Source organism: Mus caroli, unplaced genomic scaffold (assembly GCF_978045245.1).
Source record: "Mus caroli unplaced genomic scaffold, Mus_caroli_1 scaffold_17, whole genome shotgun sequence".
Taxonomy (NCBI): domain Eukaryota; kingdom Metazoa; phylum Chordata; class Mammalia; order Rodentia; family Muridae; genus Mus; species Mus caroli.
The window spans coordinates 344,613-357,796 of NW_028227272.1; the positions used below are offsets into that span (position 1 = coordinate 344,613).

The following is a 13,184-nucleotide window of genomic DNA, read 5'->3' on the forward strand; positions in this document are numbered from 1 at the left end:
ATTTGTAAACCTCTGCTGACACTGCTGGGAACAAGCAAAGGAAACGTATTCTCAGTGCTACCATTTTGTTTTCAGACTCCATTTAATCAAAAGGAGAAACTAAATTCAAGGTCCCAGGCCGTAGGGGAGCTGGGGACTTCCCTGGAGCTGAACAGCTTCTGTTGCAAACAGTTGTCTGAGTTTCAGCAGTCTCCAACAGGTTCTCCCTTGCTTAACCCATAATGTCAAAATACAATTGAATACCACTGCAGTTCACCTCAGCACTTGCCTTACTTTGTGTTCCCATCCTTTAATATTGTACAATCTCACATCAGGAACATGGTTCAGATCCGAAACTGGCCGCCTCCCTGAGTGCTCAGAGATGAAGCTTTCATTTTTAAGCTTCTGTACCTGAAGTGAGTTTCTCGGCTTCCACCCAGAAACCAACAAATGTGAAAGAAGATTAACGTGTTGAGAGAGCAGAAAACTATCTTGACATACAAAGTCTTCCACCTAATGATGTTTTATCACTACATTTCTTTTGCTTTGTTTTTTTGTTTGTTTGTTTGTTTTGTTTTTTGTTTGTTTGGTTGGTTTTTTTGTTTTTTTGTTTTTGGGGGTTTTTTTTGAGACAGGGTTTTCTCTGTATAGTCCTGGCTGTCCTGGAGCTCACTTTGTAGACCAGGCTGGCCTTGAACTCAGAAATCCACCTGCCTCTGCCTCCTGAGTGCTGGGATTAAAGGCATGCGCCACCACGCCCGGCATCACTACATTTCTTTTTTTTTTTTTTTTTTTTTTTTTTTTTTTGGTTTTTCGAGACAGGGTTTCTCTGTGTAGCCCTGGCTGTCCTGGCACTCACTTTGTAGACCAGGCTGGCCTTGAACTCAGAAATCCGCCTGCCTCTGCCTCCTGAGTGCTGGGATTAAAGGCATGCGCCACCACGCCCGGCTGCTACATTTCTTAAGGCTTGAGGAAGAAAGGGTCTGTTTTGGTTCACAGCTTGAGGGTACAATGCATCATGGGTAGGGAGCACACTAGCAGGAGCACGGGCATCTAGCCATGTTGGTGTTCAGATCTCATTATTTTTACTTTCCTAGAACTCTACCACACCGGATGCTCCTCCCACATTCAGGAAGAATCCTCCTTGTTCACTTAAACCTTTCTGGAAACACAGTCATAGATGATTCACCCAGGAGTCACTGTGAATCTTGTCAAGTTGACAATTAACACTGACCACCATGGTCTTCTGAGGTGGCTCTGGTTCACAGCACCTGCTGCCCAACCTGAATGAACTGAGTTCAGTCCCTGGAACCCATGTGGTAGAAGGTGAGAACTGACTTTGCCAAGTTGTCCTTTGACCTCCACACTTGCAACATTACACACAGACTGCCCCTCCCACCCCGGTAGATAAATAATAAAATGTAAAAGAAAAGACTAGGGGCTGAAGTTAAGATTAGGGACTCATCTGTTAAGAGCATCTGCTGCTCTTCCAAAGGATCTGAGTTTGTTCCCAGCATCTACATCAGGTGTTTCACAAGCATTTAACTCCAGCTCTGGGGATCTGATATCCTCTCCTGGACTCCATGGGAACCTGCACTCACAGTGCACACAGTACACAAAAAATCCTATGTACACACAAAATCTTTTAAGAGGAAAACATTAACCATTACAACAGCAAGTCTTTCTTTTAAAATTGAAACAGTGCTGCTAAAGGTGTTCAAGGGTGAGAAGACACAGTGCCCTTGTGATAAATAACACTTACAAATACAAAACATTGTACATTTTACACAGGTACATGTGTGTTTGGATGCTGAGGCACAGTCATGGGTTGGTACCTAAGAAGGAGTGCAGAAGAATGAGGGTAGAAATTGGGAATAAGGTTGAAAAAGAAAATGACACACTGAGTGACTGATAGAAGCCCCTTCTTGACAATGTTGGCAGTGTGCACAGGATTCTGTGTGGATGTCATATTTTTTAATTTCCTGATGATGAACATAGACATTTGCCAATTTCTTCTTAGTATAGACTTTAGAATCAAGCTGACTAATTGTTTTTCCACCAGAGTCTCACTATGAAGCCCAGGCTGACCTTTGTCTTCCTGCCTCAGCCTCCTGGATGCTGGGATTATAATGTGAACCACCAGTGTGTGTGTGTGTGTGTGTGTGTGTGTGTGTGTGCATGTGCGCGCACACGTGCGCATATAGAGTATGTAAGTGTGTTCATATGTGCATGCAGGTCCATGCATATGTAAGTGTGGTGGGGGTGAAGTTGACATAGGGTATCTTTCTTGGTTGAAATTTACCTTAGCCTTTGAGACAGGGTCTTTCACTAACTATGGCAGTAACTGAATGGCCAGACTGCTTGCATTGTGCTCTAGGGATCTACCTGTCTCTGCAGCACTTTCCCCAGGTTATAGTTGAATGTGATCACACTTGAATTTTTTTAACTTTAAAACTTAATTATTATTTTAGTTTTGAGACAAGTGCTCTCTCTGGAGCCCTGGCTGTCCTAGAACTTGACACCAGGCTAGCCTTGAATTAATAGGGATCCACCTGCCTCTGCTTCCTGAGTGCTGGGATTAAAGGCGACATCATTCCCAGCTTGAATTTTTTAATGAACTTTTAGATTTATTTTTTTATTTTTTTATCTGTATGAGTATTTTGTCTGCATGTGTATACATGTACCACATGTATGCCTGGCACCCATAAAGTCTAGAAGGCATCAGATCTCTTGGAACTGGAGTTATAGACAGTTAGAGCCACAGTGTAGGTGCATGTTGGGAACTGAAACTGGATTTTTTGCAAGAACAAGTGCTCTTAACTGCTGAACCATGCATGTCTCCAGTCTCTGCTCTTGGCTTTTTAATATGGGTCCTGGGATATGAACTCAGATCCTCACGCTTGCATGGCTGGCACTTTTCAAATGAACCAAGCCCCCAGTCCTACAGACCTTCATTTAGTAACTCACTAGCCACTTGGTGGGTTACATAAAACCTCCCAGATTTAGTTCCTCTTTTGCTCAAAAGTCAGAATGGTGCTTATCTGGTGATGTGTGGTTGTTCTCCTCTTTGTCAACTACTGAGCACATATATGACATCTGGAGGCTGGCAGATGCTGCTTAGGATTCTGAGATGATGGAGTCTGCCCACAGGACAGTGATTCACTGGGCAGGGTTAGGCTAACCCTGCCCAGGCTATAACTCCTCAACTGCATATTTTCAATCTAGTGTTGAGAATTGAATCCAAGACCTTCCTGGAAGCCTATGTCACTGAGTTGCATCTTCAGCCCCGTGTCCATTTTTTTTAATGAATGTGATTTCTCAACTGTTTCTGAAGTAATTCAATTTCTAAGACATCTAATGACCTAACCATGTTCCCAATTACATCCCAAATGTTTTGTAGTGATGGTTATAAATTATTGCTTTTCCACAGCATAATATAAGTGGGCAAAAAAAATCCCAGACCAAAATCTCAGAAGCACATTTTACAGATAGGAAAGCTGGTTGGTACCTACTTTAAAAAGCCTTCATTGGGCAGCAGCTACCCAACAACAGACACATAACTACCTTATTCCTTATTTGTTTCTCTGCCAGTGGGTTTGGGCAGCTGCCTCCCTAATAAATAGCATGAAGAGAAAAAGAGAGAGAGAGAGAGAGAGAGAGAGAGAGAGAGAGAGAGAGAGAGAGAGAGAGAGAGAGAGAGAAAATCAAACCATATGTGATCACTAATGGGGGACACAATTTACTCTTCTTTCAAGTTCAATTAGTTCTCTGTGTTTAGGGAGAAGAGAGGTCAGATAAAAGACTAAGTTGGTTCTTCAGGGACACCTCTTTCCTGTGTTCTGGCCACACAGGCCCTATGTGCTAATTGCCTGGGCTGGGGGTTTGCTGTGGATAAGAGGGGACTGAGGTACCCTCCCTCTTGGGTCTTTCAGATTCAGCCCCATGAGTCAGGCCTCTGGGTGGCAGATGTGGGCTGCTCAAAGGTCAAAAGCATCAGTTTAAAAGCTAATGGCTCAGTCAGTGTAGGAGCCCAGTGGACAACTACACATCGCTCTGGACTCATGCTCTGGTCCTCTCCATCCACTGAGCACCTGGAAGAACAATGGGGGATCCTGAAAGCACAGGTATAGTTCTGCATATAATCCCTTGATATTTATTACTGGAGAATCCAGAGTGAAAGAAAGGGGGAAGGATGGAAGGAAGGAAGGAAGGAAGGAAGGAAGGAAGGAAGGAAGGAAGGAAGGAGAGGGAGAGGGAGAGGGAGAGGGAGAGGGAGAGGGAGAGGGAGAGGGAGAGGGAGATGGGGTGGGGTAGGACCTGGAAGAAGAGAGAAAGCAAAGCGGTTAAAGGTTTCCAGGCTTTTTAATAGGCTGTTTTGTACTTCTTTAGGAGGAAGGCCAGAGTTGTAGAAGTTTCTCTCTAGCAACAAAAAGGAGGAGAGACAAGAAAGAAAAATATTTGAACAAACAAGGGAATTTTTTTTACTTAAGTTTACCTTTATTATGTAGAACTTTAAACATCAGGAAAATAAAACTCTTGATACAATTTCAAATCTTGTCTCAGCAAATATAATATTAGTATTTGACCACAAGGTTAAAAGCCCAATAAGGGAAATTTTAACATAGCACTATTCAGAACCCTTTAGCAAAAATCATCTGTAGACAACTAGGAAACTCTTAACCTAGGAAAGAAATTGAAAACAATAGCTATAAAAACAAACAAAAACAAAAAACAAAACAAAACCTAGTAGTTATCAAAGCCTCCTTTGACTGGAAAAGCCTGCCCCAGTTATGGAGCAAACACTCAAAGGCTGAATACAGCACGTCTTGCTAGGCCTGTGGCTGAGCAAAGAGAATTTCTGCTGTGTTATCAACTGAAATCTCAGAATATCCAGTCATAGCCTCTCCTAATTTTTGGTCTATTGTTTTGTTTTTATAAAGCAAGAATGCACTGCTCGACAAGCTTAGATCTTTAAAATCCCATCATAATAGTGAAGACATTCATAGGAAAAATAGAAAACAAACTCCCACTTTAACCTCCTAACAGAACTGTACCATCTGGCCTTCCTTCCAGGACTCTTTGTCCCACTCTCTCTTCTTTAAGGGTGGACTCTCCCTGTCCCTTTCCCAGTGGCAAATCAGACATAACCCTCTGAAGGAGGAAGTGCTAAAGCAACACACAGCAGACTTACTCCCGGAGCAATCCTCATGGCTGTTTCTCTTTGGAGACACCCTTTGCAAATTGCTTATAGTTTAACCTGAAGACCTGTTCCTGAGAACGCAGGGCTTACCCTGCTGTCTGTACCCTAAGTTGGCTGAATGTTCCTACTTATCTGATCCACTACTACTTTTATGTTTTTAAAACCCAGTGTTCTTTATAACTTGTGGGCTAGCTCATAAGCCCCGCAACTATGACTTTTAAAACCTTATGTTATGTATATAGGTGTTACACTTGCAGTAAGTATGTGTACCACATGCATGCCTGGTGCCTGCAGAGACCAGTTAAGGGTGCTAGATCCTCTGGAACAAGAGTTACAGATGATGGTTGTGAGTCACTATGTCAGTGCAGGGAACTGAACCCAGTTCCTTTGGAATATCAGTTCTCTTAACTACTGAGCCATCTCTCCAGCCCCTTCCTTCTTCCTTTTTCTTCCTTCTTCCCTCCCGGTCCCCCTTTCTTTGGAGGAGTACATTCTACTGTGTCCATACATAAGTCAGAGGACAACTTGTGGGAATAGGTTCTCTTTCTACCACATGGGTCTTAAGGATCAAACTCAGGTCATCCGGATCAGCAGCAAGCATTGTTACCCACTGAGCCAAGGACTTATCATCAGCAGTAGAATAAAAACACACATTTTAATGAAGCCTCACTAATCTTCCCCTCCAAACAGGCTGCCTCCTTTAACTCCCCATTGTACTTGTTGCCTACATTTAAATAATTGAATTGGAATCATTGCTTGGAAAGATTCCTTTCTATGAGTATACTATTAATAACAAACATTTTTTTTCTCTTATTGGTCTTAACCAGATCTCTTTTAGGACCCAAACTTTCCCTACTCTGAAATTTAAGGAAAAAAATTCATGCTTACTCTGTTTAATGCCTTAAATCGTTTTATTTATAGAGTGACTGGTATATAATGTGAGGCCATGACAGTTGCATGTATAGCTGAGGTTTTTATTATAGACATGAGGGAGTGTACAGCCAGAGGCACCGGAAGGGTTCTAGACAGGGGGGAAAAGTAGCAGACTAAATATGGCCAGCACAGTGGACCAGGAAGAGAAGACAGGGAGAGAGAAAGAGTGACAGAAAAGAGAAAGCAAAGAGGAGAAAGAGCCAAGATGAGGGGCAAGAGGGCAAAGAGAAAGAGTGTATGGCCAAAATGTCAGGGTTATATAGGAATTAGGAGCAGGAGGAAGAGAAGGAAGCCCAGGAGCTGGAGAAGTTAAGGGAGGGGGATGGGGTGAGAGGAGCTGAGAGGAGCCGCAGGTACTGCGGAGCCTGGAGGCCAGCAAGTGCTCTGTATGCTAATAGGCAACACAATTAGCCATTTCTCCAGGTTTCCTTTGGACCTGCAATTCAACCGGCTACAGTCTAATGCAGACTTTGTCCCTTCTCAGAAAAGATTTTATTTGGTTTGGTGAATCTTGCCTGCTTGTCTATAATAGTAGTAATGTATTTTTGAAAAACACGTATTCATTCTGATCAATCAGAAACAATATTAATTTAGATTATTTTATTCAAAATAGTCAGGCAGAATAAGCTCTTTGGAAATATCACCATCATCCATTTCTTCTTTTTAATTTTTTCCATTTCTTGAATAAATAAAAATAAGATACACTTTAAAACTCTGGCAACCCTGGGAGAATTAGGTTAGTTGGTTAGTTGCCTTTGGTTTTTCCTCTTTGATACAGTGTCTCAATAGCCTAGTCTGGTCTTGACCTTGAACTGTTGATCTTCCTACCTCCACCTCGCAAGTCCTAGAGTTATAGACATTTGCCAACAGGTCTGCCTAGAACTGTTGTTATTGTTGTTTGTTGCTTTTAATTATTTCTAATGATTCCATTATCTTTTTGCTCAGGATAATGTCAGTGTAACATTTGGACTTGAATGCCAGGCACCCAGACTTGTGAAGTGACAACAGAGCAGGAATTACCTCTGCGTAGGAGAAAGCTAAGGCCAACCGTCAGACTTGAGGCAAAAGAAAGTTGTGCCGTTTAGGGAAAGAACATGGCAAGGCACTAGGGAAGGAGGGAAAGACCAAAACTACAAGCTCTCATTCTGTCCCTCCTTGCTCCTCGCCATGCTGGAGATTGAAGCCAGCACTTTGGGCAAGTCAGGCAAGTACTCTACCACTGAGCTACATCCTAGCCCCAGGACTCTCCTGAAGAAGCACATCTTGGTTGCTTCTCTCAGCATGTGGCACATTTTTTAGATTTATTTTTAATTATGTTAATGTAGGGGATATGTGCATATCTGCACAGGTGCCCTCAGAGGCAAGATGAAGCCACTGGACTCCCTGGAGCTGGAGTTGGAAACACTTGTGAGCTACCCCCAGTATGTGGCATTTTCAAATTAAGTTTACAGACAGGCAAAGGTGAGGACCATCTATGTTTCATGTAAGCATGCATGAAGTTCTGGGTTCAAGCCTTAGCACGGTACTCTGGAGGCAGAGACCTGAGTTCAAGGCTATCCTTGATTATACAGAGTTTTAGGCCAAACTGGGCTTTGTAAGACTGTGTCTCAAATAAACAAAAATAAGCAAAAAAAAAAAAAAAAAAAAAAAAAAAAACACCCATAGTGCATCATTTTCAGAATGGAAAGCTCAATATTGTTCCCTGTATGCTCTCCCTAAAATGTAAATAAGTCTGGATTAGTTTAGTACTTCCAGATTAGAGTCCATGCCTTTTAATCCCAGTCCTGGGACATAGAAACAGAAGGATCTTTAGACTTCAAGGCCAGACTTGGCTACATGATGGGCTGTGGACAGCTTGTGCTACATAAAACCATCTCAAAAATAAACAAAATAGCATGCTCCTAAATTGTAAGGAAACTAGGAACTAAAAGAAAAGACCCTGTAAGGGAGAGGAAGGGGCCCTGAAGAACAGCCAAACAACTGGATGCAGCTGTGCAGGTATACTTAACCAAGCTTGAGGCTTTCTCAAGCTCTGGCTAGGCATAGGGTCAGTCCGGTATTTCCTCTTGCACTGGAGTAGCTTCTCCACTCTACCAACAGCCTTTCATTTTTCTGCTCATTACCTCTAGGCTGAAACTGCTCAGTTAGGAGCAGAGGAGAGCCTGGAGGAGATTGGACACTCCCAAGCAGCCACAGGCCTGTGGCCTTCCACAAACTGAGCAGCTCATCAATGGCAGAGAACGGGCCATCTGCTCATCTTCTGTGAAGAGCTGAACACAATTTAATAGAAGAGAATAGGAAGGGATGTATCAAAGAGGACTTCCAAACAGTCAGGGTAACTGAGCCCCTCACTTCCCCAATGTTACATGGACATGCAAAGATGACCTGGGAGCTGCTCCAACAGCCTGTCATCCCCGATGCAGTAGGACTCCTCTGCTCACCACAAAGGCACTTTTTAAAAATTTCATCCTTGAGGCTGGAGAAACAGCTCACTTAGTAAAGTGCTTACCCACAAGCACAGGGACCTGAGCTCAAGCCCCAGTGAATAGAGCCAAATGTGCTGATGACATACCAGGAGTCAAGACAAGCAGATCCCTGGTGCCAGAGTTCAGCTCCAGCGGGGTACAGGTCCCAAAGAGGAGGTGCAGAGTTAGAGAGGGAAGGAGACTGACAGAATCTGAGAGTGAATCAATAACTCATGTGTTTATTGAAAAGAAGGCTCTATGATTGCATAGTAGCTTAATCATAGGTAATGTTGAAATCAGGCTTAGTGATTTCAAGAGATGTATAATTTCTTCATAGATTGTTAACCCATTTTATCCCTATTTTTCAGCATTCAGAATGAAAGAGGTAATCAACTTTATTACACTGTTTTGTTTTCTGAAGCAAAAGCAGTAAGTTCAATAGGCATCTAACTCCTTATTATTTTCTAAGGTGCTGTAACTCCACCAGGTGCCCGTTTACATTTCCCCCTGCATGTTCTCAGCCTTTGTGGTCAAGAGTGCCAGACATTAAGTTCTGAGAAAAAAATCCTGTAAGAGCAATTTTCATTCCTCAAGGGGCACAATGCAGGTTTGCACCGTGCAGCACATAAGTCTTGAGCTGTTTCCTAGTTGTGTTCCCATGTGCCTTAGTCTTACAATATGGGCCTGTTCTCCTCATACACTCCCCAAAGGAAGGTCCTTATATCTTACTCTTTTCCCATGTGACTTAGTCTTACAATGTGGGTCTGTTCTCCTCATACACTTCCCCAAGGGGAGGTCCGGACATCTTACTCTTTTTCCAGTATGCCGTACCATCCTAATTCCTTCAATGTATGTTCCTGTGTATGGCAGAGGGAATCAAGCCAGTCTAACTTAATAGAATCTGCTCCTCATGGGGCATACCAGATCTTGCCATTCATCCTTTAAGTCTTGTACCCAGGGAGTTAATTGTGGGCACTGTTCTATACTTATTAACTGAACTCCTCCTCTTCCTCCTCCTCTTCCTCCTCCTCCTCCTCTTCCTCTTCTTCTTCTTCTTCTACTACTACTTCTTCTTCTCCTTCTCCTCCTCCTCCTCCTCCTTCTTCTTCTTCTTCTTCTTCTTTTTTAGACAGGGTTTCTCTGTGTAGCCCTGGCTGTCCTGAACTGTGTAGACCAGGCTGTACTCGAACTCAGAAATCCACCTGCCTCTGCCTCCCAAGTGCTGGGATTAAAGGTGTGCACCACCACGCCCGGCTTAACTGAACTCTTGCCATCAACTGCCAAGTCCTCAGACTCTGGGTCTGGGCCCATTGTTTTCTCTTTGTTGTGTGCTTCATCCTTGGGACTAGTTGTACCCAAGAGTAAGCTGCAGGTCTCAGAAAATATAGTAGTGTGACTGAGAAGAAATGACACCCAAAGGTTGTCCTCTAGCCTCCAGATACGCGCACACATGCACCTGCACATACACTCATATACATAAAATCCTCTTGAACTCCTGTGTGGATTCTAGCATCAGGATTACCGATATTTTGCTATATGTGGATTAAAAAGGACAGTTTCAATCTTGGCCCTTGACAATTGCAATAAAAGCCCCTAAGTTCACCTACACACTTCCCTGGTTAGGCCAGTAGCTGAAGTTCCCATGGAACAGACAGGCCACAGTTCAGAGAAACAACAGAATTCTCTCCCAACTGTTGGTTTCTAGGTGACCCATGAATTATTTACTGTTTAGATCCTTTTAATTAGTAGGCAAAAGAAGAGAAAAGATCTTGGTTTTTTTATCTTTAGAAATAGCAGTTTTGTGGGTAAAGTGCTTGTCACACAAGTCTGAGGACCTGAGTCCACAGCACCTACATAAAAAGCCAGCTGTGGTGGAGTGAAGAAGTTAGATGTGACAGTACACCTTGTCATCCCAGGACTGGACAGGGGAAACATGTGGGGCTAACCAACAACCCTAGGTTACCATGAGAGACCCTGATTAAAAAAGCAAAGAGTATCACTTCTGAGGAATAACACTTAAGGCTGACTTCTGTACACACACACTTGTGTGAGAATGTGCACACACACACTGCCCAAGGAGATGTTAATTGGCCTGTTATTGACAAGAGTGTGTTTGTTTGCTGCTTTGAGATGTTAAGAATGATTCCTTGGTTTAGCAGTAAACACAGTAGACTTCAAATTATCAGGTATATTTTAATTTCCCTTATTATGAACACATGTAGATTGATTTAACTTCCTTACAGAAAACCCACTTTTATATTTCACACATTTGACTTAAGCTTTTTTGGCATGTGTTTATTTGTTCTATATTCTCCTTCTTCACTGACAAATTCATGCTTTTTGTGTATGGTGGATATTCAGTATTCTCATTAGTTTTTAAAATTATTTTGGGTGTGTGTGTATGTTTTACCTGCGTGTATATATGTGTGCTGCATGTATGCAGTGCCCATGGAGGGCAGAAGAAAGCATCAGATCTATCGGAGTTTGAGTTACAGACAGTTGTGAGCCTCCAGGTGGCTGCTGGGAACTGGACCTTGGTCCTCTGGAAGAGCAACCAATGCTCTCAATGGCTGAACATCTCTCCAGCTACTACCATCTCTCTCTTTTTTTTTTTTTTTTTTTTTTTTTTTTTGAGATCCGATAGATACATGATGATCTTTCCAGACCAGGAGTTTTAATTTGAGAAGAGAGGACTATAAAAGGCAGAGAAAAGGAATTTCTTTAAAGATTATTTATTTTGATGGTCATGGTGCCATATGGCTTTAATCTCAATACTCAGAAAACAGAGCAGGTGGGATCTCTGTTACGGCTAGCTTGGTCTACACGGCAACTTCCAGTCTGCCTAGGGCTGTATAATGACAGACTGTCCAAAAAAAAAGACTTTATTTTAAATCATGTAGGCATGAATTTTGGGTGGTATGTTCACATATGTGCAGTTGCCAGAAGTGCATGTCAGACTCCCTGGAACTGGACTTATAGGCTATTGTAAGATAAGGGCACTGAAATCCAAAGTTGGATTCTCTGCAAGAGCATTCTGTGCTCTTAACTGCTGAGCCATCTTTCAAGTCTGAGAAAGAAATCTATCAGTAACTTCTGGGGAGATTTTCCAAATTCACTGTGTTTCCCTCTTAGAGCAAAAGAAAACTTGGCTGAGGAAATTGGTGTTTTGAGAAGGTCTGTATCTGATCTAACCTGCCCCCTCTGACCTGTTGCCCTAGCTGTTGTCTGTCCTCACAAGGCACTCCCTTCATTTCTGTGCTAGGTCCCTTTTGACATCCCAGCTCAACTGACAACCAGGGCTTGCATAAAAGCTCGTGGCCAGGAAGGGTGGACTGATCTTTAGCTGCGGAGCCTGAGGTGCACTTTGGGTGCAGGTTTAGCAGTAGCTGCCTTTTCCCTTGCCTGAGCAGACTTCAGTGACTGAGGCAGCCGGTGATGGAGGTGGACAGCAACAGCTCCTCTGGGAGCTTCATTCTGATGGGTGTCTCTGACCATCCCCAGCTGGAGATCATCTTTTTTGCTGTCATCCTGGCCTCTTACTTGTTGACGCTGGTTGGGAACTTGACCATCATCCTGCTTTCGCGCCTTGATGCACGGCTCCACACACCCATGTACTTCTTCCTCAGCAACCTCTCCTCCCTGGACCTTGCCTTTACTACCAGTTCAGTCCCTCAAATGCTGAAAAATTTATGGGGGCCAGACAAGACAATCAGCTATGGTGGGTGTGTAACTCAACTCTATGTTTTCCTTTGGCTGGGGGCTACTGAGTGCATACTGCTCGTGGTGATGGCATTTGATCGGTATGTGGCAGTTTGTCGGCCCCTGCACTACATGACCGTCATGAATCCTCGCCTCTGCTGGGTGCTGGCTGCTATTAGCTGGTTGGGTGGCTTAGGCAACTCCGTGATTCAGTCAACATTCACTCTCCAGCTCCCATTTTGCGGACACCGGAAAGTGGACAACTTCCTGTGTGAGGTACCCGCCATGATTAAATTGGCCTGTGGAGACACAAGTCTCAATGAGGCGGTGCTCAATGGTGTTTGTACCTTCTTCACTGTGGTCCCAGTAAGCGTCATCCTGGTCTCTTACTGCTTCATTGCTCAGGCAGTGATGAAGATCCGCTCTGTGGAGGGACGCCGAAAGGCCTTCAATACGTGCATCTCCCACTTGGTGGTAGTGTTTCTCTTCTATGGCTCTGCGATCTATGGGTATCTGCTTCCAGCTAAGAGCAGTAATCAAAGCCAAGGAAAATTCATTTCTCTCTTCTACTCTGTGGTCACGCCCATGGTGAATCCGCTCATCTATACTCTAAGAAACAAAGAAGTGAAGGGGGCCCTGGGAAGATTGCTGGGGAAAGGAAGAGGAGCCAGCTGAGGACAGCACAATCGCCTTCATTCCTTACTGCCTCTCCACCTTACATTCTGATTTCTTATGAGAAGTTCTGTCTTCAGTAAAACCAATGCATATTCCTGACAATTCTACACATTTGGAAGATGGTTAGTGTTACTTGAGACATTCTTTGTTTATTTTCCAGAAATACTTCTGTGAGCCACAGGTAACAGGGCAGATATGTATCGTTGTAGGTCCAGAGACTATTGCCCTACAAC

General features: G+C 43.4%; 1 protein-coding gene across 1 annotated transcript; it reads left to right on the top strand.

Annotated features, from left to right (window-relative positions):
* Positions 1-12,003: 12,003 nt before the first annotated feature.
* On the top strand, positions 12,004-12,951 carry Or2c1 (olfactory receptor family 2 subfamily C member 1). Its single transcript, XM_021184663.2, has one exon. It carries the CDS (start codon positions 12,013-12,015, stop codon positions 12,949-12,951), a length of 939 nt encoding a protein of 312 aa, XP_021040322.1. The 5' UTR covers positions 12,004-12,012.
* The last annotated feature ends 233 nt before the right edge of the window (positions 12,952-13,184 follow it).

What these genes read in the sequence shown, in the direction of transcription:
- Or2c1 (XM_021184663.2), top strand. Translation starts at nt 12,013, where the DNA reads ATGGAGGTGGACAGCAACAGCTCCTCTGGGAGCTTCATTCTGATGGGT.